Source organism: Balaenoptera physalus, assembly GCF_965194825.1.
Source record: "Balaenoptera physalus genome assembly, chromosome: 3".
In the NCBI taxonomy this organism is placed as follows: domain Eukaryota; kingdom Metazoa; phylum Chordata; class Mammalia; order Artiodactyla; family Balaenopteridae; genus Balaenoptera; species Balaenoptera physalus.
The window spans coordinates 66663017-66687891 of NC_138890.1; the positions used below are offsets into that span (position 1 = coordinate 66663017).

At 45.6% G+C, this 24875-nt stretch overlaps 1 protein-coding gene and 1 long non-coding RNA gene across 9 annotated transcripts in view; one reads left to right on the forward strand and one right to left on the reverse strand.

Moving 5' to 3' along the window:
- The window catches only part of LOC309657420, a 1054509-nt gene that overhangs the window by 744997 nt on the left and 284637 nt on the right, over positions 1 to 24875 (reverse strand). The gene's annotated exons all lie outside the window — the stretch shown is intronic.
- Positions 1 to 24875, forward strand: part of FSTL4 (follistatin like 4) — a 734694-nt gene that overhangs the window by 683576 nt on the left and 26243 nt on the right. For all 8 annotated transcript variants that reach the window (XM_082454719.1, XM_082454713.1, XM_082454715.1 and 5 more), the window contains 5 exons: positions 15418 to 15579; positions 15965 to 16099; positions 17026 to 17052; positions 20301 to 20419; positions 24710 to 24859. In XM_082454719.1, the coding sequence (XP_082310845.1) occupies positions 15418 to 15579; positions 15965 to 16099; positions 17026 to 17052; positions 20301 to 20419; positions 24710 to 24859 (593 nt within the window). The remainder of the gene's footprint in view (positions 1 to 15417; positions 15580 to 15964; positions 16100 to 17025; positions 17053 to 20300; positions 20420 to 24709; positions 24860 to 24875) is intronic.

Consider the following 24875-nt stretch of genomic DNA (forward strand, 5'->3'; position numbering starts at 1 on the left):
AATGATTGATGTTTCCCAAAGAAAATGTGCCTTTGTGTTATGTATTCAAATATGTTCATGGGAAGGTTTTGCAGATTTAAAAGAAAACGAATATGTTTATCCCAGATACATTAATTCGAATGCTTTTTAGTGTGTGAATTAACACAAAGGAAGAGGGGAGATCAGAGCCAAAGGAAAACAGTTGGGCCTTTGCCTTGCTGCTGGCAGAAAGCTGTGTCTCCACCTGATCCCTACCGTGGGAAGGGTAGTTTCTCACAAAGAAAATGCAGGACTTTTTCTGACAGGACCCTGACCAAGCAGGGGCCAAGGGTACCAAGGTCTTTGATGCCTCCCTGCCCAGGGTTCTCCTTAGGCCCTCCCTGTCCTGGCAGGAGGCTGGATCAGGGCTCTGGCTGCAGTGTTCTCTCAGAGCCCGGGGCCTGTTCCACACCAGCCGCAGTCTTAGCGATGCCTCATCACACGCGAGGAGGACAGTTGGGTCCTGGAGGCAGTGGCTGAGCTTCTACCCAAATGATGGGATGGTTATTTTTTCCCTCTAACATCCTATTGCCAGTTTTCAACTTAGCAAAGGTCAGGTCAGGGCAAAATGGGCTTCTCGGTGGAGCTCCTTGGTACTCCGGGGTTTGCCTTCCATGTCACAGGCCCGCTCATGCCAGGCATGGAGCTGGGAAGATCCAGGAGGCTACTGGCCCCGATCTAGCCAGGGGTCTGGGCCTGTCTGCAGGGCCCCCTCCCATTGCTGCTGGCTGGGCTGTGCTTCTTTGGCCTCCTCCACGCCCAGAGGCCAGAGGGCAGACACCTCGTGACTGGCCAGGAACCACAGGAGGGGAGGCCCAAGCCACTGGTTCACAGAGGGGCAGCAGCAGCTTCCATCCCCGGGAGTCCACCGTGCACGCTCACAGACGCACACACGCACGCACACCGGGACCCAGGCCCTGCCCCACCCCTCCCACGTGCCCCTGCCCCGTGAACTTCTCTCCCTCTGCCGTGCCCGCCCTGCCTTCTTGACTCCACTGCCCTGCACTGATTGTTCCCTTGGCTAAGAATCCTCCCTCCCACCCCCCTCTCCCTGCTCTGCGCTGCCTTGCTGCCAACACCACCTCATCCATCACTGTCATCATCATTCATTCAATAAGCATTTACTGAGGTTCTCTCCATGCCACTCACCAGGCTGAGCACTGAAAACAGCAGTGGACAGACCAAAATCCCCATCCTCATGGAGCAATTCAAAGGGTGGAAAATACTAAGGAGGAACATTTTAAAACAGGAGGGGATAAGGAGACTCAGATAAAAGGTGGAAGCTTTAGGTATGATGGCAAGTAAAGGCCGTACTGAAAAGATGACATTTGTGTCCACTTGGCGGGAAAGTCAAATATGCCTCCAAAGGATCTTGGTCTGAGCACCTGGAAAAGTAGAGGCCATTCACTGAGAGGAGAAGATCGTGGAGGAGCAGCTTGGAGAAGAAAGATCAGGAGCTCGTGGGGACATGACAAACGTGTGATGTCATGCAGCCCGTGGGGTATCTAAGTCTGGAGCTGAAGGAAGAGGTTTGACTGGAGGTATAAATTTCTGATGCCTCACAGGGTGGCTGGTATTTAAAGTCAATAGACCAGGGTAGATGCTGAAGGAGTGCAGATAGAGAATGTCCAGCAGCCGAGCATGACAGCACTGAGAGCCTGGGGAATGAGAAAAAGCAGCAAGGAAGGCAGAGAAGAAGCCACAGAGACAGGAAAACTAGGAATATGGTGTCTGGGGCCAAGTGGTGTCTGGGGCCAAGGAAGAGGAGTGATCAGCTGTGGTGAATGCCACCGGCAGGTCAGGGAAGGTGAGGAAAGAAAACTGGCCATTGGGTCAGGGTCAGTGTAGGAGGGGTGGGGCACTGTGGTCCAGAGCAGAGCCATTTCCACACGTGGTGGGGAAAGGTCTGCCTGGAGCTGGCTCCGGGGGTGTGGGGAGGAGATGTGAGAGCCACCAAGTATGGACAACTCTCCAGGGTGTTTCCAAGAAGAAAAACGGGGCAGAGTTGGGGAGAGAAGCTGGGGTAAAGAGGTTTGGGGTTTTTCTTCCAAGATGGAAATTAAAAGCGTTTAATGGACTAATAGGAAAGATCCAGTAGAAAGGGGGAGACTGATGCAGGAGGGACAGAGAAGTGCTAGAGCGACGTCCTGGACAGAACGTGAGGGGATGGAATCTAGGAATAAGGCTCGCAGGACAGGAAACTCAAAACTGGGTCCTTTTCTGGAGAATGGAAGGAGGATGGTCTGGCGGTGACAACACCTGCCCCACCTCCCAGCCCATGGGGTAGGGGACGGGGCAGGGGGAGGAGTGTGGGGAGAGAGAGCCACATGCACTTAAAAGGCTGCAAGACAAGGAGTGTCACCAGGTTTCCATCTGAGCAAGAAGGTGAGGAACACTCACAGAGGAGTTTAAGGATAGAGGACATTTTGCTGACGGCAGAACATGAGTTCTAGAAGGCACAACAGAAGGTTTTGGGGATGGTGGATGCCCCAGCGGCCTAGGCTCTTGTGAAGACTGACAGAATCCCAAATCAAGGGCATGAGGGAAAGGGTCCTGATGGTCCTCAGTTGGAGACGAGGAGACTGGGGACAGGGGCCACTGGGAGGTGGCGGACGCGGGGTTCTGTGGCCCATCTTTAGTCCTGCTGATGGAGGGATGGAGGTCCGAGGAGGAGTGGTCGTAGCCCCCAGGATGACTTCGGCTCCTGGAGACCTCCAGGCCAGCCAGGGTTTCCTCTCTCTCAGCATACGTGAGCTGTCTTCTAACCCCTGCCACTGGAGGCCCAGGTGTCTTTGCCCAGCAGATAGTCCTTTGTTTTTAAGTGAATGGTTGGTTCCACTCCCTTGACTTTCAGTCAGCTTTCGTCTTGTTGTAGAACAGCGCCACCTATTTCAGTTCAATCGGTCTGCAAGAGCTTCCAAGTCAGGGCTGACCCAGGGTCTCACCTGGAACCTAACAGGTAGAAGCAAATCCCCCAGCCCCAACCAAGACCTCCGGAATCAGACACTGTGGGGTGGGCCCAGCATTGTTTTAACAAGAGCCCCCGCTCCAGCCAGGGGATGCAGATACACACTCAAGTGTGACAGGTTCCTGGGTCCACAGATTCCCATCAAAGGGCAGGGCAGAGGCAAAGGCCAGTCTTCAAGGCTGGTGCTGGCCACTGGGCACCTCACTGAGGAGACCAGTGCCCAAACCACCAGTTCACTGGACAAACATACTATCAATAAAGGGGCAGGCCCCACAGGCATAAGGAAGGTCGGTATTTCCTTTGTGAGGTGGAGGGAGTGGATCCAAGTGCTCTATTCTGATAAGTCTTCCCAGACCCCTATCCCTATGTCCCCAAAGCTCCCTTCTGGTAATCCTCACCACACTTGCAGTTATGTTACTCATCTTCCCCCTGACAGAAAGCTTCATGAGGCCAGGGACTGGGTCGATCTTATTCACTGCTCTGTGTGTAATGCCTGACACTTGGTTGGGATGTAATAAATGTTGACTGCACAGTATTGAGTTGACAGAACTTTGTAAACTCAATAAAGACCATTAATGTGCTGCTGGACTCAAAGATGGGAAGTGCCTCAGCCCTCCCCTCTCCTCCCCACACTGCCTTTCCCTCTCCCCCTGCCTCTCCCCCTCCCCCTCCCCCTATTTGCTGTTGTAATACTTGAAATACTTTGTAATATCTGGTATGGAAAAATGACAATCACTCTTGTTTTTCAAAATTTCTTCTGCTGTTCTTTCACATTCTTTCTTCTAGCTAAATTTGAGAATTATTTTGTCAAGACCCCACTAATTGATTTTAACTGGAATGAGATTAAATGTTTGGCATAATTTGGAGTATCTTGTTTCTTAACAACAGTAAGTCTTCCTATCCAAGATCATCTCTCTCTAATTTTTCAAGTCTTTTTATATGTCTTCAGTGAGATGTTATAGTTTCATTCATTTCGGTCCACTGTGTTTTCTATCTGGTCGCTACTGGTACATAAGTGAGCTATTAATTTTGTCTGTCTGCGTACTGGCCCCTTATGGTACTCGCTTATTAAACCTTACACTTTTGGTTCGTTATCTGGAGCATATCCAGGTAAAGTATCATTTTTCTCCACCTCTTTAATATTTATCCCTCTCATTTCTTGCCTTCTATTGACAGTAACATCCAGCAAAATGTTGAGAGTCTGATATTGCCTCCTTTCCTCTTTCCTTTTTGTTTTATCCCCACTTGATGTTTCACCATTCTGAAAAGAATGGTGCTGGTCCCACTTTTTATAGAGATATTCTTCATTGTAGAAAGAAAATATTATTCTGTTCCTATTTTATTGAGGTTTTTTCCCTCAATAAATGGATTTTGAATTTTTTTCAAAGGCCTTTTAGTGTCTAGCAAGATAATTAAATGGGTTTTCTTTTTTGACTGCCTTTGACTTGCATATGATTAATTATAGATTTCCTAATAGTTAGTCATTGAAACGTATTATACTTGGTCACAGTATGTTCTTTTATTGGGTTGGCCGAAAAGGTCGTGAGGTTTTTCTGTAACATCTTATGGAAAGTAATACATCTTACCCAATAATACCATGCTAGGTTTGATTTGCTAATATTTTTATGTGTGTATTTGTTTTTTGTGTGTTTTTTAAATTTTTATTGGGTTGGCCAAAAAGTTCGGTCGGTTTTAACGTATTATGGAAAAACCTGAACAACCTTTTGGGCCAACCCAATAATACCATGCTAGGTTTGATTTGCTAATATTTTTATGTGGGTATTTGTTTTTTGTATTTTTTTAATTTAATTTTTATTTTATATTGTATAGTTGATTTACAATGTTGTGTTAGTTTCAGCTGTACAGCTAAGTGATTCAGTTACACATATACATATATCCATTCTTTTTCAGATTCTTTTCCCATATAAGTTATTACAGAAATGGAGTAGAGTTCCCTGTGCTTGCTATACAGTAGGTCCCTGTTGATTATCTATTTTACATATAGTAGCGTGTACATGTTAATCCCAAACTCCTAATTTATTCCTCCCCCCCACATTTCCTCCTGCCAGCAACCACAGGTCTGCTTTCAAAGTCTGTGAGTCTGTTTCTGTTTTGCAAATAAGTTCATCTGTATCTTTTTTTTAGATTCCACATATAAGTGATATCATATGATATTTGTCTTTCTCTGTCTGACTTATTCGCTTAGCATGATGATCTCTAGGTCCATCAATTTTTTCTTAATTTTTATCTTATATTGGAGTATACTTGATTAACAGTGTTGTGTTAGTTTCAGGTGTACAGCAAAGTGATTCAGTTATACATATACATGTATCTATTATTTTTCAAATTATTTTCCCATTTAGGTTATTACAGAAAATTGTGTAGAGTTCCCTGTGCTATACAGTAGGTCCTTGTTGATTATCTGTTTTATACATAGTAGTGCGTATATGTCAATCCCAGACTCCCAATTTATCCCTCCCCCAAACCTTTACCCTTTGGTAACCATAAATTTGTTTTCTAAGTCTGTTTAGAGAGACTGTTTCTATTTTGTAAATAAGTTCATTTGTATCATTTTTATAGATTCCTCATTTAAGTGATATCATATATTTGTCTTTCTCTGTCTCACTTGCTTCACTTAGTATGATAATCTCCAGGTCCATTCATGTTGCTGCAAATGGCATTATTTCATTCTTTTTAATGGCTGAGTAATATTCCATTATATAAATGTACCACATCTTCTTTAACCATTCATCTGTCAATGGACATTTACATTGCTTACATGTCTTGGCTATTGTAAACAGCACTGCAGTGAACATCAGGGTGCACATATCCTTCCAAATCATGTTTTTCTCTGGGTATATGCCCAGGAGTGAGATGGCTGGATCATATGGTAGCTCCATTTTTAGTTTTTTAAGAAACCTCCATACTGTTATCTATAGTGGTTGTACCAACTTACATTCCCACCAACAGTGTAGAGGAGGGTTCCCTTTTCTCCACACCCTCTCTAGCATTTATTGTTTGTAGACTTTGTGATGATGGCCATTCTGACTGGTGTGAGGTGATATATCATTGTAGTTTTGGTTTGCATTTCTCTAATAATTAACAATGTTGAGCATCTTTTCATGTGCCTCTTGGCCATCTGTATCTTTTCTTTGGAGAAATGTCTATTTAGGTTTTCTGCCCAATTTTTGATTGGGTCGTTTGTTTTTTTTATATTGAGCTGCATGAGCTGTTTGTAACTTTCGGATATTAATCCCTTGTTAATCATGTCATTTGCAAATATTTTCTCCCATTCTGTGGGTTGTCTTTTCATTTTGTTTATAGTTTCCTTTGCTGTGCAAAAGCTTTTGAGTTTAATTAGGTCCCACTTGTTTATTTCTGTTTTTATTTCCATTACTCCAGGAGACAGCTTGAAAACGATATGGCTGCGATTTATGTCAAAGAGTGTTCTGCCTATGTTTTCTCTAGGAGTTTTATAGTATCCGGTCTTACATTTAGGTCTTTAATCCATTTTGAGTTTATTTTTGTGTATGGTGTTAAAGAATGTTCTAATTTCATCTTTTTATATGTAGCTATCTAGTTTTCCCAGCACCATTTATTGAAGAGACAGTCTTTCCTCCATTGTAGAGTATTTCCTTCTTTGTCGTAGACTAATTGACCACAGGTGCATGGGTTTATTTCTGGGCTTTCTGTCCTGTTCCATTGATCTGTACTTCTGTTTTTGTGCCAGTACCATATTATTTTGATGACTGTAACTTTGTAGTGTAGTCTGAAGTCAAGGAACCTTATTCCTCCAGCTCCATTTTTCTTTCTCAAGATTGCTTTGGCTATTCGGGATCTTTAGTGTCTCCATACTAATTTTAAGATTTTTTTTTGTTCTAATTCTGTGAAAAATGCCATTGGTTATTTGATAGGGATTGCATTGAATCTGTAGATTGCCTTGGTTAGTATAGTCATTTTGACAATACTGACTCTTCTAATCCAAGAACATGGTATATCTCTCCACCTGTTTGTGTCATCTTCGATTTCTTTCATCAGCATCTTATAGTTTTCAGAGTACAGGTCTTTTGTCACCTTAGGTAGGTTTATCCTAGGTATTTTATTCTTTTTGATGCAATGGTAAATGGGATTGTTTCTTTAATTTCTCTTTCTGATCTTTCATTGTTCGTTTATAGGAATGCAAGAGATTTCTTTGTATTAATTTTGCATCCTGCAACTTTATCAAATTCATTGATGAGCTTTAGTAGTTTTCTGGTAGCATCCTTAGGATTTTGTATGTATCGTATCATGTCATCTGCAGTGAGAGTTTTTTTTTTTTTTTTTTTAATGCTGAACCAGGACAGAAGAGACCTGGTTTTTATTTATTTATTTTTGGTTAGGTTGGGTTTTTGTTGCTGCGCGCGGGCTTTCTCTAGTTGTGGTGCGCAGGCTTCTCATTGCGGTGGCTTCTCTTGCTGCAGAGCACGGCCTCTAGGCACTTGGGCTTCAGTGGTTGTGGCTCGCAGGCTCTAGAATGCAGGCTCAGTAGCTGTGGCGCACAGGCTTAGTTGCTCCGTGGCATGTGGGATCTTCCCAGACCAGGGCTCGAACCCGTGTCCCCTGCATTGGCAGGCGGATTCTTAACCACTGCACCACCAGGGAAGTCCCTGCAGTGAGAGTTTTACTTCTTCTTTTCTAATTTGAATTCTTTTTATTTCTTTTTCTTCTCTGATTGCCGTGCCAGGACTTCAACCCCTATGTTGAATAAAAGTGGTGACAGTGGACATCCTTGTCTGTTCCTGATCTTTTTTTTTTTTAATAAATTTATTTATTTATTTATTTATTTATTTATGGCTGTGTTGGGTCTTCGTTTCTGTGCGAGGACTTTCTCTAGTTGCAGCGAGCGGGGGCCACTTCATCACGGTGCGCGGGCCTCTCACTATTGCGGCCTCTCTTGTTGCGGAGCACAGGCTCCAGACGCGCAGGCTCAGTGGCTCACAGGCCCAGTTGCTCCGCGGCATGTGGGATCTTCCCAGACCAGGGCTCGAACCCGTGTCCCCTGCATGGACAGGCGGATTCTCAACCACTGCACCACCAGGGAAGCCCATGTTCCTGGTCTTAGAGGAAATGCTTTTAGCTTTTCACTGATGAGAATGATGTTAGCTGTGGGTTTGTCATATATGGCCTTTATTATGCTGAAGTGTGTTCCCTCTATGCACACTTCATGGAGAGTTTTTATCATAAATGGGTGTTGAATTTTGTCAAAAGCTTTTTCTGCATCTCTTGAGACAATCATGTGGTTTTTATTCTTTAATTTGTTGATGTGGTGTATCATACTGATTTGTGGACATTGAAAAATCCTTGCATCCCTGTGACAAAACCCACTTGATCATGGTATATGATCCTTTTAATGTATTGTTGGATTTGGATTGCTAGTATTCTGTTGAGGATTTTTGTGTCTATGTTGATCAGTGATATTGGCCCATAATTTTTGTTTTCTGGTATCTTTGTCTGGTTTTGGTAACAGGGTGATGGTGACCTCATAGAATGAGTTTGGGAGTGTTCCTTCCTCTGTGATTTTTTGGAATAGTTTCAGAAAGATAAGTGTTAACTCTTCTCTAAAGAGTTTGATAGAATTCACCTGTGAAACCATCTGGTCCTGGACATTTGTTTGTTGGGAGTTTTTTAATCACAGTTTCAATTTCAGTACGTGTGATTGGTCTGTTCATATTTTCTATTTCTTCCTGGTTCAGTCTTGGGAGATTGTACCTTTCTAAGAATTTGTCCATTTCTTCCTTAGTATTTCTGTTGTGTCCATTGTAACTTCTCCTTTTTCATTTCTAATTTTATTGATTTGAGCCCTCTCCCTGTTTTTCTTGATGAGTCTGGCTAAAGGTTTATCAGTTTTGTTTATCTTTTCAAAGAACCAGCTTTTAGTTTCATTGATCTTTTCTATTGTTTTCCTTGCCTCTGTTTCATTTACTTCTACTATGATCTTTATGACTTTTTTCCTCCTACTAACTTTGGGTTTTGTTTGTTCTTCTTTCTCTAGTTGCTTTAGGTGTAAGGTTAGGTTGTTTATTGGGATTTTTCTTGTTTCCTGAGGTAAGATTGCATTGCTATAAACTTCAGTCTTAGAACTGCTTTTGCCATGTCCCATAGGTTTTGGATCATCGTGCTTTCATTTTCATTTGCCTCTAGGTATTTTTTTATTTCCTCTTTGATTTCTTCAGTGATCCATTGGTTGTTTATTGTTTAGTAACATACTGTTTAGCTTCCACATGTTTATGTTTCTTTGTTTTGTTTTGGTTTTTTTCTTATAGTTGATTTCTAATTTCATAGCATTGTGGTCGGAAAAGACGCTTGATATAATTTCAATTTTCTTAAATTTACTGAGGCTTGCTTCTTGGCCCAGCATGTGATCAATCCTGGAGAATGTTCCATGTGCACTTGAGAAGAACGTGTATTCTGCTGCTTTTGGATGGAATGCTCTGTAAAAATCAATTAAGTCCGTCTGTTCTAATGTGTCATTTAAGGCCTGTGTTTCCTCATTGATCTTCTGTCTGGATGATCTGTCCATTGATGAAAGTGGGGTGTTAAAGTCCCCCACTACTATTGTGTTACTGTCAATTTCTTCTTTTATGGCTGTTAGTATTTGCCTTATATATTGGGGTGCTCCTTGTTGGGTACATATATATTTACAATTGTTATATATTCTTCTTGAATTGATGTCTTGATCATTATGTAGTGTCCTTCTTTGTCTCTTGTAACAGTCTTTATTTTAAAGTCTATTTTGTCTGATATGAGTATTGCTACTCCAGCTTTCTTTTGATTTCCATTTACATGGAATATGTTTTTCCATCCCCTCACTTTCAGTTTGTATGTGTCCCTAAATCTGAAGTGGGTCTCTTGTAGGCAACAATATATACGGGCCTTGTTTTTGTATCCATTTAACCAGTCTGTGTCTTTTGGTTGGAGCATTTAATCCATTTATGTTTAAGGTGATCATCGATATATGTGTTCTTAGAGCCATTTTGTTAATTGTTTTGGATTTCTTTTTGAAGGACTTTTTTCTTCCCTTCCTCTCTGTTCTCTTCTCTTGGGATTTGACAACTATCTTTAGTGTTGTGTTTGGACTACTTTTTGTTTTTTTCGTACGTACCTAATGTAGATTTTTGGTTTGTGGTTCCCATAAGGTTTTGATATAGCAGTCTATACATATACAAGATTATTTTAAGTTGTTGGTCTCTTAATTTCCAATGCATTTCCAATATCCTGCATTTGTGCTCTCCTTTTCTCACAATTGCTGGTTTTGATATCATATTAGTGTGCAGATGATTTCCTTCCTTTACTATATGTTTGCCTTTACTGGTGAGCTTTCTCATTTCTTGTTTCTAGTGTGTCCTTTTCTTTTCAGCCTACAGAAGTTCCTTTAGCATTTGTTGCAAAGCTGGGCTGGTGGTGCTGAATTCTCTTAGCTTTTGCTTATCTGTATAGGTTTTCATTTCTCTGTCAAATTTGAATGAGAGCCTTTCTGGGTAGAGTATTCTTGGCTATAAGTTTTTCCCTTTCATCATTTTAAATATATCATGCCACTCCCTTCTGGCCTGCAGAGTTTCTGCTGAAAAATCAGCTGATAACCTTGTGGGAATTCCCTTGTATGTTATTTGTTGCTTTTTCCTTGTTGATTTTAATATTTTTTCTTTGTCTTTAATTTTTGTCAATTTGATTACTATGTGTCTTGGTGTGTTATTCCTTGCTTTTATCCTGCCTGGGACTCTCTGCACTTCCTGGACTTGGGTGACTGTTTCCTTTCCCATGTTAGGGATGTTTTCAGCTATTATCTCTTCAAATATTTTCTCAGGTCCTTTCTCTCTCTCTTCTCCTTCTGGGACCTCTATAATGTGAATGTTGGTGCATTTAATGTTGTCCCAGAGGTCTCTAGATTGTCCTCATTTCTTTTCATTCTTTTTTCTTTATTCTGTCCCACAGTAATGATTTCCACCATTCTGTCTTCCTGCTCACTTACCGTTCTTCTGCCTTATTTACTCTGCTATTGATTCATTCTAGTGTATTTTTCATTTCAGTTATTGTATTGTTCATCTCTGTTTGTTTGTTCTTTAGTTCTTCTAGGTCTTTGTTAAACATTTCTTGTATATTCTCAGTCTGTGCCTCCATTCTTTTTCTGAGATCTTGGATCATCTTTACTGTTATTACTCTGAATTCTTTTTTTCAGGTAGATTGCCTATCTCCACTTCACTTAGTTGTTCTTCTGGGTTTTTATCTTGTTCCTTTGTCTGGGACATATTCCTCTGCAATCTCATTTTGTCTAAATTTCTATGTTTGTGGTCTCCTTTCCACAGGCTGCAGGATCATAGTTCTTCTTGCTTCTGACGTCTGCCCCCTGGTTGGTGAGGTTGGTCCTGCAGCTTGTGCAGGCTTTCTGGTGGGAAGGACTGTTGCCTGCCCTCTGGTGGATGGAGCTGGGTTTTGTCCCTCTCTTGGGCAGGGCCGTGTCAAGTATTGTGTTTAGAGGCAGCTGTAAGCTCAGTACAACTTTAGGAAGCCTGTCTGCTGATGGGTGGGGCTGTATTCCCACCCTGCTGGTTGTTTGGCCAGAAGCGTCCCACAGTGGAGTCTGTAGGCTGCATGGTGGGGCCAGGTCTCATTGCCAAAATGGAGAGCTCACACTGATCAGTATTCTGAGCCCTCCACCACCAGTGTCCTTTCCCCCACAGTGAGCCATAGCCAACCCCTGTCTCCCCATGGGACCCTCCAAGACCCTCAGGTAGGTCTAGCCCAGGCTCCTATGGAGTCACTGCTTTGTGTTGGGTCCCAGTGCATGTGAAATCTTGTGTGCATCCTCCAAGAGTGGAGTCTTTGTTTCCCCCAGTCCTGTGGAGCTCCTGCACTCAAGCCCTACTGGCCTTCAAAGTCAAATGCTCTGGGGGTTCCTCCTCCCGATGCCAGACCCTCAGGATGGGGAGCCTAACATGGGGCTCAGAACTCTCACTCCTGTGGGGGAACCTCTGTGATATAATTATTTTCCAGTTTGTGTGTCACCCACCGGCAGGTATGGGATTTGATTATATAGCAAAAGCTCCCCTCCTACTGTCTCTTTGTGGCTTCTTCTTTGTCTTTGGATGTAAAATATCTTTTTTGGTAGGTTCCAGTCTTTTTTTTCGATGGATGTTCAACAGTTAGTTGTGATTTTGGTGTTTTTGTGAGAGGAGGTGAGCATAAGTCCTTCTACTCCACCATCTTGTCCAGAATCCTGATTTGCTAATATTTTACTTGGGATTTCGGTATATCTAGTGCTGAGTGAGTTAGGTCTGTAATCATCTATTTTGTGCTTTCTATGGCAGGTTTCCATGTCCGGGTTATACAGCTTCATGATAAAATTTGGGGCATCTTCTCTGCTGTATGCTCTAGGAATTATCCGTTCCTGAAATGTACAAAAGAACTTTCTTATGAAACTAATCAGGGTTCTATGGGGGTTAGTAGTGCCTTTTTAAAAACAGCTTTATGGACTTTCTTTGTAAAGGAGCCGGTGACGTAGGTGTACCGAGACACCGTGAATTGAAGAAAAAAAAAAAACCTGAATAGGTTACCAGAGTAATTCAAGGTAAACTACAAATAAAGGATAATTGAGACAGCAGAAAAAAAGAAAAAGAAAACAGCTTTATAGAGGTATAATTTATATACAAAAAAACTACACATATTTAATCTATACAATTTGATGAATTTGTACATGTATACGCCTAGGATACCACCACACCACCACAATCAAGGTAACAGACATACCCATCACCTCCACAAGTTTCCTTGTGTCCCTTTGTTTTTCTTTTTTGTTCGTTTTTGTGGTGAGAACACTTAACATGAGATCTACTCTCTTAATAGATGTTTAAGTGCACAATATAATATTGCTGATTATAGGCCCTATATTGTATAACAGATCTCTAGAACTTATTCACTGCATAACTGAAAAGTAGTGCTTTAAAATGTTTTAAATGCTCTCTTCTTGATTCCATGTCAGTACTTTAAGTTTCCTTTTAAGTGATTCATTTCATTGAAAGTTTCATGTTTATTACCTATAATTGAACAAAGTATTTCCATATTTTTTAATCTCCTCTGTGTTCTTTATTTTTTTCACTAAACAAACTTGCCAGAAATTTGGCTATTTTATTCATTTTCACGAACATCCAGGTCTCAGATTTATCAGTTCCACTCTTTTTTGGCAAATTGATTCATTCCTTTCTGCTTCTATCTCTATTGATTCTTCCCTCACCTTCTTTAAGTTTACTATGTGGCTGCTTGGCAGGCTTATATAAATAAATGGTGATCTAGCAGGAGCCCAAGGTTATTCACACATTCTAGAACCCAGGCTGCTCTACCTCCTTCTCCAACTCCCCACCAGTCCAGTGTTCCTAGGCCCCCCAGCTCTATCTCTGTGCTTTTGAATCATAGCCTCTTGAACAAAACTCTGCTGTCTCTTCAACTTGAACCCCATTCCTCTCTTTACCAAATCCAGGGTATAGGAAGTTTTCCTAGATAAATTACTATTTCTTCCCTCTTTGAACCAAGGGGAATCAGAGAAGAGAAATCCACTTCTGTGTTCTAAGCAGTCCTCCAGATACGCCCTAGCTAGAGCCCCTTTTACTTCATCCATCCCAAGTGGCCTGACCCGTGACAAGGACCTTCTCCCACACCCTGGGACTCTCCCCCAGAACTGCAAACAAAGAGAAACCAAGGAAATGACTCAGATTTTATTATTGTTTGGTCTGTGTGTGGTTAGTCATGGGTGCCTCTGAGCTCATGTTATATAAACAGCTCTGGCCACTCTGAAGGTGGGTTTGTGCCCTTTGCCAGCTATCCATTTGGCTTTGTCCCCGGCCCCCTACTTTGCCCCATAGGTCAACCAGAGGAAAGACTTGAAACTCAGGCTAAGTTGATCAGATTATTACCAGCCTCCTGGGTTTTGACAGGACCTACAGCATCTGTTTCTCACAGTAAGGTAATAGAATTTTTCTTTTGTCCTCAGCCTACCCAAGCACAGATCACTAGAAATCTTCACATTCTAGTATCAACATTATCACTTCCTTCTATATATGCGTCAATTTGTTCCACCTCTAGTCCCAAGAAAAATCTCTCTCCTAACATACTGGGTCACTTTCTTTTTTTTTTTTTAAGTTATTTTTTTTTTAATATTTATTTATTTAGGCTGTGCTGGGTCTTCATTGCGGCACACGGGATCTGCGTCGTGGCATGCGGGATCTTTCAGTTGCAGCATGCGGACTCAGTTGCAGCATGTGGACTTATTAGTTGTGGCATGCAAACTCTTAGTTGCAGCATGCATGCAGGATCTAGTTCCCCGACCAGGGATCGAACCCAGACCCCCTGCATTGGGAGCGCCGAGTTTTACCCACTGGACCACCAGGGAAGTTGCCCTGGGTCACTTTCTTTTATTGGACAATAAGAGTGTCCAGATAACTCTGGGAAAATGTAGTTGTCGGCTTCAAGGCAAAGAATGCATCTCCCAACTTTCCAAAAGGTGTATGATGTGGTTTTTGTTATTGTTGTTGTTTAGTTTAATATCCAGGTGCCTTTACATAAGCTCTCATAAACCCTTTTTGGAAGTATGTAGAGAAAAATGCATGAATAAGTAAGAGCCCCCAATTCCACTGAAAATGATAATTATTTTATTTCCTGGGCCCAGAGCTAGGGGTAAGAGGGAAGATCCTCCAGACAGTCCTCACTCCTTCCTGCCCCACAGACAGCCCATGTAGGAAAGGCCAGAGGGTAGACGGTACTGATGCCTTGCCTACCCCTGCTCATCTGATGAGTGGACCTGGTCACATCCCCAGCCCTGAACTTGACTGCCAGGACCCATGGGTGAGTCAGGAGCCAAGGAGGGCACACTTGCCTTTCACCCATGTTCCAGGGGGTGAGAAGTGGAAAAATAAAAATGACCCACTGGAAAACCAATGGTCTTCCCTAGAGCAGTGATGTAATTAGGAGCCCTGCCAGTCAGTGCCCATAAGTACTTTGTGAAGCACTTCCTGCAAGAAATTAAGCCCCTGTCCAATGGCTTTCCGATAAGAGAAATAATATATCTGAATTTTATTCATTCAGAAATAAATTTTGGCAGTTGTTGCTCTTTACGTGTAGCAGCTGAGCAGCCTTAAACATTTGGATGTCTCTCTGATCATATTTAGGATAATGATGAATGCCATGAATTACAGCATACAAAGCCTGACATGTTTATTGTCGACAATCCATTTTATAGCCCTTTCTTTTAGGGCTTGAGTTGCTGCAGGATGACTGCAAACTGGTTACAAAGAGAACTCCAGAGTTGTCTCTTGGTTCAGCCCTCTGGGCAGGGTCTCAGAGTTGGACCACAGGCCTGAGTCAGGTGAAGGCCTTTTCTCACCAGCACTAACTCTCACCCACAGTGCCACCCGTCATCCGTGTCTATCCAGAGACCCAGGCACAGGAACCCGGAGTGGCAGCTAGCCTGAGATGTCACGCAGAGGGCATTCCTATGCCCAGAATCACTTGGCTAAAAAATGGCATGGATGTCTCAACCCAGATGTCGAAACAGCTTTCCCTTTTAGGTAAGAGCTCCGCTCGGTGTCTCTGTGCCTTTATTCCCATCAAGTTCAAGCTTACGCTCTCCCCAGGAATGGAAATGAGAGGAGTGATTTGTTTCTAAGTCAGATGTTTGGGGAGCAAACAGATATCTCCCCCAGTTTCCCTGCTCTCTGGACTCACACAGATCTTTCTGAGCACCATGATGAGATGCTGTCAATCAGGTCCCAGGTCACCTGCAGTTCATTTCTGCTGTTCCAGCCCTTCCTGGGCATATATCAGGGTACTGGCTACCCTCAGCCCTGCCAAGGGACTGTGCTTTTAACCTCACCACTTTCAATAGAAAGGAGAAGGGAGGAAGGATGGAGGTCCCAGCTGAACAGGCCGCCCTGAGCACTGTCCCTTCTACAGCCAATGGGAGCGAACTCCACATCGGCAGTGTTCGGTATGAAGACACAGGGGCGTATACCTGCATTGCGAAAAATGAAGTGGGCGTGGATGAAGATATTTCCTCCCTCTTCATCGAAGACTCGGCTAGAAAGACCCGTGAGTCCACGCTTGCCTTTGAGCTCCTCACTGAGCTGGTTGGGGGATGTTGGGTGGCAAGGGCCACAGCCACCAATCATGAGCCCCTGGAGACAGGGATAAACCTCATATCCTTCTGTGCTCAAAGCTGGGGACAGGGAGTGGCCAGAGGTGGGTAGACCTTCCCTGTAAAGACAACTCTGGAGGCATAGACAGGGAAACTCTCTGGACATCAGACAGAACCCAGGACCACAAGGAAGCTCGCATATCATATCCCCAGTTCTGCCTCCTACTTGCTCTGTCCCTCATCCACAGACGTGCTCATGCTAACCACGCACCAGCGGCTGCTGCCCATCCACAGCCCAGGAACTGGCCTGTGCACGCTCACACGCCTGCCTTTACCCCAGGGATTGTTGCCCACCGGGGGTGCTAAGCAGGCTCTCCCTCGTAGCTCCTGCTCCCCAAGAGACCCTGCAAGGTTGATTTCATGGACATGGGTGTTGGACATGGTCTCTTTCCCTTGATCAAAGGCTCTAAGCTGAGTCTTTATCATCAAGGGAGAAACTCAGAAGTATTGCAGATGGTCTGCCTAAGGTGAAGCCTAGCAGAAAACCAGCTTGCTCCTGGAAGTAGTCCAGGAGGTCTGGGAGAGACGTTGCTTGCTCTTTATCATCCACAGAAGAGGAGAGTCCCATTCGCTTCTGTGATCCTGGAACCTGATTCATTAGGAACCAAAAGGGTCCTGAGCCCTGGAAGCATTTGTCCAATGTCCAGCGTCCCCCCTCAGTATTGCTGGGGCCATGAGTGGTGCAGGTTCTATACATGATGGACTAGATACCAGTACGTTCATGAACTGAATCACTACAAGGAAGGTTCTGAAGTTGCTTTCTTCTTTTTTTTCCTTCCCTCCATCACGTTCCTGCTTTCACCATTCTCTGATGCTGCAGTTGCAAACATCCTATGGCGAGAAGAAGGTACCAAGCTTTCTTATTCTGTGTCATGCCTGTGATCACGTGTGTTCATGGTTCCATAACAGGCCATCTTTCCATAAGCCACCAACAGCTTTTCCAGACATCAAGCAGTCCCCACAAGTGGGGTCCATGGGCCAAATCAGATGGGAGAGGGGAAGTCCATGTCAAAATCAAGTGGCACACTTGAGGCAGATTTAAACTTACTAGTGTCTTTAACGGACATTAGACGATTAGAATTTTTAAAACGAAAGTTTCCATTTAAAGCAATTTTGAAACCTCCACTGAAGCCAGCTTCTTGGCAGGAGTCCTGGTCAGAGCTGGGCCTTAAACTTTTTTCCAGTAACTGATACTGGTGTTGGGGTTTAGCATATACTTTGAGGAAATGCTGAATAAAAAAGCTACCATGATTTCTGTAAATGTATGTTTACATGTATATTTCTAAATGAATGGGTTTTTAAAATTTGTATCTATCTAACAATCTGTAGATATTAGGTTGGGCCATACAAAATTGCCATTTTTGTATATCAAAAATGGTCTAATAACATGGCTCCAAAAATAGCGGGCACATGTGGGCGCTGGGTTAAAGAGCCTGAGTCACTCTGTGGGGTGTACGTGCATTCGTGGACCCCAACCCTACCTATGAACCCCTCCACCAGAGAGTCCAAATCCCCTGAGGGTAACTTATTCTCCAGCTAGGTGGACAGAGGGACGGTATGAGAAGCAGCAGAAAGCACCATGCAATTTCGGGGCTAAGCACTAAATTTCCTCCTTTAAAAACCGTCATATTTCCTCATATTTTTTCCTTAAGAACTTCCATGTTACCTACAGTGTAGCATGTGCACGCATACACACACTCAGAGTAATTTCCTGAATGTCAGGCACTAATGCTCACACAGTAAGTCTGGGAGCAAAACAAAGGCAGAGCCCGGAAAATGAGGGATTGCTGCCAATGGGCTTTAGGAATCCTCAGAAGGAAAGTCAGAGCAGCAGTCACTAATCATGGACGGTGGTCCCTTGACGCCGCCTGAACTTAGTCCCTAGGCCACAGTGCACACAGAGAGCTTTGGCTCTGTGTCTTTAAAAGGTGTTTTCTAAGGGGTGTTTCCAAATTTCAAAAGAGGAGACCTGCAGAGAATGCAGGAGGCCCTGCAAAGTGTTAAATGCAGCTCTGGAGGCCCAAAGGCCAACTTAAGACCCACAGCTGCCTCGGGCCTTTAGGCTGGCTGGTGCTGCGCTAATATTGGACAACCCAGCAGCGAACAAACTCCATCATGCCTGGACAGCTAGCTGCTCACACCCCTCCCTGCTCAAACTCCAGGCCTGGAGATAGGGAAATACAGAAGCAAAAGCAAAGAAGCCGGCAGGGCCCCAGGGCGCTCTCAGCTCTCAATAGGAGCAGTGAAATGATGTGTGCGCAGAGCAGAGAAAGCTCCTGTGTGCCCCCTTGGTCAAGCTAATCCCAGGCAGAACCTTCCAGGGGCTGGCTCGTGAGGCCAGCTCTCCTGTGAAGTCAGTTATTTGTGGAGCAAGGCCTTGTTGAGCCTCACATTGCACTGTCGACTGTGACAAGGCCCGGTGCTCAGCCTGCAGTGTAGCCACAGCTGCAAAGCCCACGTGGGCTCTACTGAGCTTTCCATCTCATGTGGGTTCTTCCAGCTACTGATTTTCCAAAAACCTTGGGAGGCTATTGTGGGGTCTGTGGTCTTGCAGGGACTTTGACTCCCTCTGGCCCCTACAGGTTTGAGTGACAGAAGCGTGCCAGGTGAGAGTGTACAGAAGAGAAAGTCCTCCTGGAGACAGGATAGATTGGGGTCAGAGCGAACGTGTGCTACCTAGCCCACTCCAAACACTGGACCGCCTTGTAGGAGGCGCTGGCCTGCTTCGTCTGGCTCTCAGGACGGGCTGCCCAGCACCCCAGGATACCCACTGGGACCTATGCAGTGCTCCTAGGTGCTCCCAGCTTCTGAGAGACTGGCGTCTAGCTGTCTTTAGTGGCAGGAGCCCTCCTGCCCGAAGCCCCTCTCAGCACAGAAGCAGAGGCAGGTGAGGCTGTGTCACATAGTCAGGGACTTCTGTCCACACTGGGAACCACAGGCACTGGGGAAAACGACCTGCAGGGCCACAGAAAGCAAGTGGAACGGTGATTCCTATTTGACTGTTTTACTGTTTTCTAACTCACTAAAAACTTACCCAGCTAGTCAGTTAAGTCAGTACACTGGTTTTCTCAGCATGCCTGAAAAGAGAGAATTTTCCACATAGCTCATTCTCTTAGAATTCATAGCAATCTTTTCAATGTTTTACCTTCAAACGAAATGAAGGGAGGGAGGAAGGGGAGTGGAGAAAGAGGGAGAACTCTAGACCTTACTCACCCTTGTGCCATGTTGACCTTTTATGGAGAGCAGGGTGAGGGGACAGAGCCCAGGGCTGGGGCTCGGGGTCTAACCCCCGCTCGGGCACGAAGGCACATGGCCTCAACCAAGCCCCTCCCCATCTTGGACCTCAGGTTCTTTGTCTTTAAAATAAGGAGGCTGAACTAACTGGTCCCCAAGGCCCCTTCTCTGCTGGTCTAAGGAGATTTCTCCCCAGACAGCCCTGGGCTGGGATGGGGGTGCAGGCAGGTGCCCTAACCAGGCTGTGGGCTCCGTCGCCTGGCATGGGGCTGCTGTAGGGAAACTGGTAGGGCAGATGTTGGAGCAAACTGTCTTGAAGGAAGGGCTCACGGGCACAGACAGGCCCGGTTTGGACAAAGGAATACCAGCCACAGCTCGCTTAGGTCCCCACATCCCAGGTAGCAGCACTGTACATAGATGTGTTTAAAAAAAATAAAAGCCTTCGCTTTTTTGGCATCACCTGATCTGTTCTGATTTGAGTGGTTGACAAAGACCACGGGAGACTTTGCCTTTCAGAACAGGAAAGGTCAAACGTATGTCAAAGCCAAGGCTATCACTTATTTGAAAACTCGGGTTGGCAGCCAGCCCTGGATGACCTGGCGCAGGTATGCGTGTCTGGGAGGACAGCCTGGGGATTGCAGAGCCCTTGGTGTACATATTGATTCGCAGCCCTCAGGCACTCGCTCCCCACACACCGCCTGCTCGTCTCCCCTCACCCCACCTCGACCAGGCCTTGCACTCTTTGTCTGTAGCAGACGCAGCCAAACTGTAGGTTTCATCTGTGCCTGATGTGGCATGTGACCCTGCCTGGGGACCAACTGCTAGGAAGGGCCTAAGTGTGGCTGTGCTTGCTCCTCGCAGGCCTCAGTGTGGGAAACATGTTCTACATCTTCTCCGACGATGGCATAATCGTCCTGCACCCAGTGGACTGTGAGATCCAGAGGCACCTCAAACCCACGGAGAAGATCTTCGTGAGCTACGTAAGTGTCTGTGCCTGGGGCCCGTCCATCTCACACACAGCATCCTGAGAGGCAGCCTGGCACCATGTGTGCCCCTTGATTTCTTAAATTCCATTTGCTACATGTGGTGTGGCTCCAGATGTGGTTCAAGGCTAAGCAAGGAGCACGTGAGGCTTAAACTCTCATTCCTTCCTCCAGCGGCCACTTCCATGCACTGAGCCTGAGGGGAGGCCCAGGGCGGACAGATGGGTTCCAGGCCTCTGCGAGTTCACAGTCAAATGACGGAAACAGAAGTGTGAACAGACAGCTGCCAAACAAGTGCTGCTGTGGAAGGATGTGTAAGGTGCACTGGAATATTGAGGAGAGAGGCCTCTCCAGACCTTGGGGGACAAAGTCAGAGAAGGCTCCTGGGGCAGGTGATGCCTGGGCTCAGCTGTGAAGAACAGGTGGGAATTGGTGATGGGTTTCGAGAGGAAACATCATGAATATGGAGCACAGAGGCATAAAACATCAGGTCACATTCAGGGAACCGCAAATATTCTCTATGCCTGGAGGGACGAATGGATGTGGGAAGGGCCTCAGATTCAGGATGACAGTAGGTAAGGGTCAAAGCTGAGGAGTTCTCATGGGAAGCACTGAAGAACTTCAAGTGAAGGATGGCCAGGATCAGGGTGCTTTGGGACCTGTGCAGGGCCTCACGGCGGGTAATGATCAGAAGGGTTGCACTAGAAACACAGAAGGGGGTGAAGAGGCTGTTGTGATCCCCCAGGTGAGGGTGGTGACCTGGGTTAAGCCAGTGGTGGTGGGAATGGGAAGCACTGAGTAGATTTTAGAGCTTGGAGGCCCTCAGTGGCCTCCAGGGAACAGGGGAGAGAGCTTGAAATGTGTGAATGGCCCACGCATCAGAGCTGCTGTGAACAAATAAGAGGCCAGGTAGAAAGTGGCAACGTGACATGCAGTGGGCAGAGGCAAAAGAGATGATTGCGGGTAGCAGGTCCAGAAAAACCCTTCCAACCCTCAAGACCCAACTCTCAGGAGGCGTCCTCCAGAGCTATGCTTCCCCGCCCCACGGCTCTGTCCCTCCCACTGGTATCCCACTTGGTGTTGTGTTGGTGGTTTCTTGCTTGAGGTCTGACCTCTTCTACTAATCCTAGCGACTTGAGGGTAGAAGTATGGCATTAATCCAAGCGTCATCTAAAAGCCCCCGCGTGCCCTCTCCTTGAAGACAGACAGTGGATAAACTGGGGCACAGTAACGGGCTTGGAGCTAATGGAGCAAGCGGGCCTGGCCCAGACAAGTTCCTGAACCGGGTGTGTTGCACTGCTGTCCTGACTGGTGGTGTCCCTCAGAGTGTCGCATTTCTCACATTTGCAGCTTGGGAGCAGCTGTTTCCCAGGCTATTTCCTTTGAATTAATCATGTTTTAAAATATTACCTCTGATAAGTTTTCCCTCCACGTGATAGCCACAAAACCATCGAGAAAGAGTGGTCCTAGTTAATTTCCAGCAGTTAAGTTTGAATAATTGTAACCCATCACATTGGCACTGATTTCTCATATATTTGCAATAACCTAACCTGTAGCTTGTAGGGGACATCTCTCAAATCCTAACCAGGGCTCAGTTTTCCGAAGAAACTAGAACAAGACACAGTAAGAGAGGTCTTGTAGGCGTTTCAGGCAACACAAGACCTCCGTGAGCTATGGAACAGTCCCAAATAACATTTTCCTCATCTAAAAAATGCCTAGAACCTCACAGGAGGGTTACAATGAGCTGACCCTCTTTCTCAAGTGCTGAGTGAGTAGGAGGTTGGCATCTCATCTCCGGCCCCTCTGCTGGATGAGATGTTCACTTTGCCCAGAAGGAAGTGGCAGGATTAATAGGTAAGGGCCCAGGCTTTAGGACAGGATCTGTACAGGTGGGTTCAGGTCCCACCTCTGTCACTCAGCCGGCTAAGTGGCTTTAGAAAAGTTACTTAACCCCTCTAAGCCTCCGTTTTCTCACAGGCAGATAGGGGTTATTGTGAGGGTTAAATGTGATGACAGAGAGTGGCAAGTGTAAAAGGAGAAAGACCTGTTTCAAAGCTATTGCAGCCATTTAGGAAAGAAACAGGGCTGGAGATGGAAAGTAGAAGAACTCCGAGATTTAGGAGGCAATCTCTGTAGTCCTCGATGACTAATTCACAGTGACTTGTGTGGGAGAAGGAAGAATCAAAGATGGTGTTCCTGCTTTGGACTTGGCTGACCAGATGCTGATGAGGACCCAGAGGAGGAGAAAGGATGGAGGCGAGGACTGGTTCAGATGTGGATGGTTGTGTATGAGGTGACTGTAGGGGAACCACTTGGGAACTGGGGAAGGTGGTTCTGAGCTAAAGACACAGATCTGGGAGCCATCAGCATGAGAGTACTGACGAAAGCCCGGATGGGAGACCCGATCGCCAAGGGTGCATGTGAGTGATTTGAGTCGGGTGCCTAGCACAGAACCCTGGGGGGCATCAGCAGTTAAGGGGCAGATGCACCAAGAGGAACCACAAAGGTTGAGACAGTGTTGGACAAGAGTCATGAGGAGAAACATGAGAATGTGTATCATGGAAGACTAAGGGAAAAGAAGATCCCCCTTTCTCTCATTTATTCATTCAACAAATATATTTTAGGCACCAATTCTGTGTCAGGCACTTTACTAGGTGCTAAGAGTATGGCAGTGAGCCCAACAAAGAGCCTGCTCTCAAGGCGCTTACTATCTAGTGAAAAAAGAAAGACTAAACATAGGTAGACAAACAAACGCAGAAGGTCAAGTGGTAGATGAGAAATGCGGCAAGGTGAGGCAGTGAGGATGCCGGGGCGCTAAGCTAGGTGAGACCAGAGAGGGTGTCTCAAGAAGACGACACGTAAGCTGACACCCAAAGGACATGAGGAAATAAACCAGGTAGACATCTGACGAACAGCCAGCTGCACAGGCCCTGGTGCAGGAGGGCGGCGTGAGTGCAGAAGAGCAAGCATGCCGTGTGCCCAGGATGGATGGGAAAAGGAGAAAAAAAGGCAGAGATGGGCAGACGAGCCAGAGTGTTCAGGGCCTCACTGGCTTCAGGGAAGACTTGGACCCTGTTCTGAGCAAGAAAGAATGTTACTGTGGTGGAGGGAGTTGAGCTGACTTGTATTTCACAGTGATCCCTGTGGTTTCTGTGTCAGGAACAGCTAGCAGGAGGCCAGGGTGGAATCGAGGAGCACAGTCTGAATGCTGTAGCAGTTACTCAAGGGACAGATGTGGCTTGAGCCAAGGTGCAGAGGTGGAAGTGGTCGGAAAGTTTAATTCTGAATATATTCTTGAAGGTAAAACTGAAATGATTTTTGATGCATTGGATGAAGGCTGAGGGCATGGGGAGAGAAAGCAGTCAAAGATGACCTGAAAGGTTTGGTCTAAGGAATTAAAACAAGGGAGCTGCCATTTATTTGAGTGGAATGAGCAAGATTGGGAGGCAAAATTGAGAGTTGATTTTGGACTTATACATTTGAGATGTAAATTAAATAGCCAAGTAGACCTAGGAAGTGACTAAGTCTGGAGTTCCGAGAAGAGGACTGAGCTAAAGATATGAATTTGGGAGTTGTAAGCACGTAGATTGTGTCTAAAGTCATAGGCATGGATTAACAAAGATTAGCAAAGGGAGTGGATTTTAGAGAAGTCGTCCAGGAGCGACCTCTGAGCATCCCGGCATCTAGAGATCAGCAAACAGTAGGACTGAGCAACGGAGAAGGATCAGCCACTCGGGAGGATGGAGGGAAAAGAACCAAGGAGTAGTCAACACGCTGTCAGATGATGCCCCAAGTTCAAATAAAATGATGGCAGAGCTTGAATGTAATAACTGAGAAGTCAGCCTGGAGCTCGGTGAGAACACCACCAGCTCTGTGCTGAGGACCAGAGCCAGAGGATTAAGGAGCTTGTGAGAGGTGAGGAAGCCGAGAGTGCGCAGGTAACTCCTTCAGGAGTCTGGTCATTGACAGAAGTTGTTTATACGATGGATGGGGATGAGGAAAGGGAGAAGGTAGCTCACGAGAGTCGAAGAACACGGACCACGCAGCTGCTGATTGAGAGGCCGGCAAAGGGAGTTACAGCCTCAGTAGGAGCAGGAGGAGGTGAAAGATGAACGGAACGTGGAGTGAAAACTTGGTGATGCAGGAGGGCGCACGTGCCGTGCTCTCTGGATGTGAAGAATTCTGGGAGAGGAAGAAAGGGACAGAGCAGGGTCGGGGAGAGGGAACCCAGCAATGATGAGGGAACAGGAAATTAAGAAGACATATGGCAACCTGTCTCCTTTACAGGAAGAAATCTGTCCTCAAAGGGAAGGAGGCGCCACCCAGCCCTGCCAGTGGGCGTCAGCAGTGAATGTCAGGGACCGCTACATCTACGTGGCCCAGCCCGCACTGAGCAGAGTCCTCGTGGTCGACGTGCAGGCCCAGAAAGTCCTCCAGGTACATCTCTCTGAGG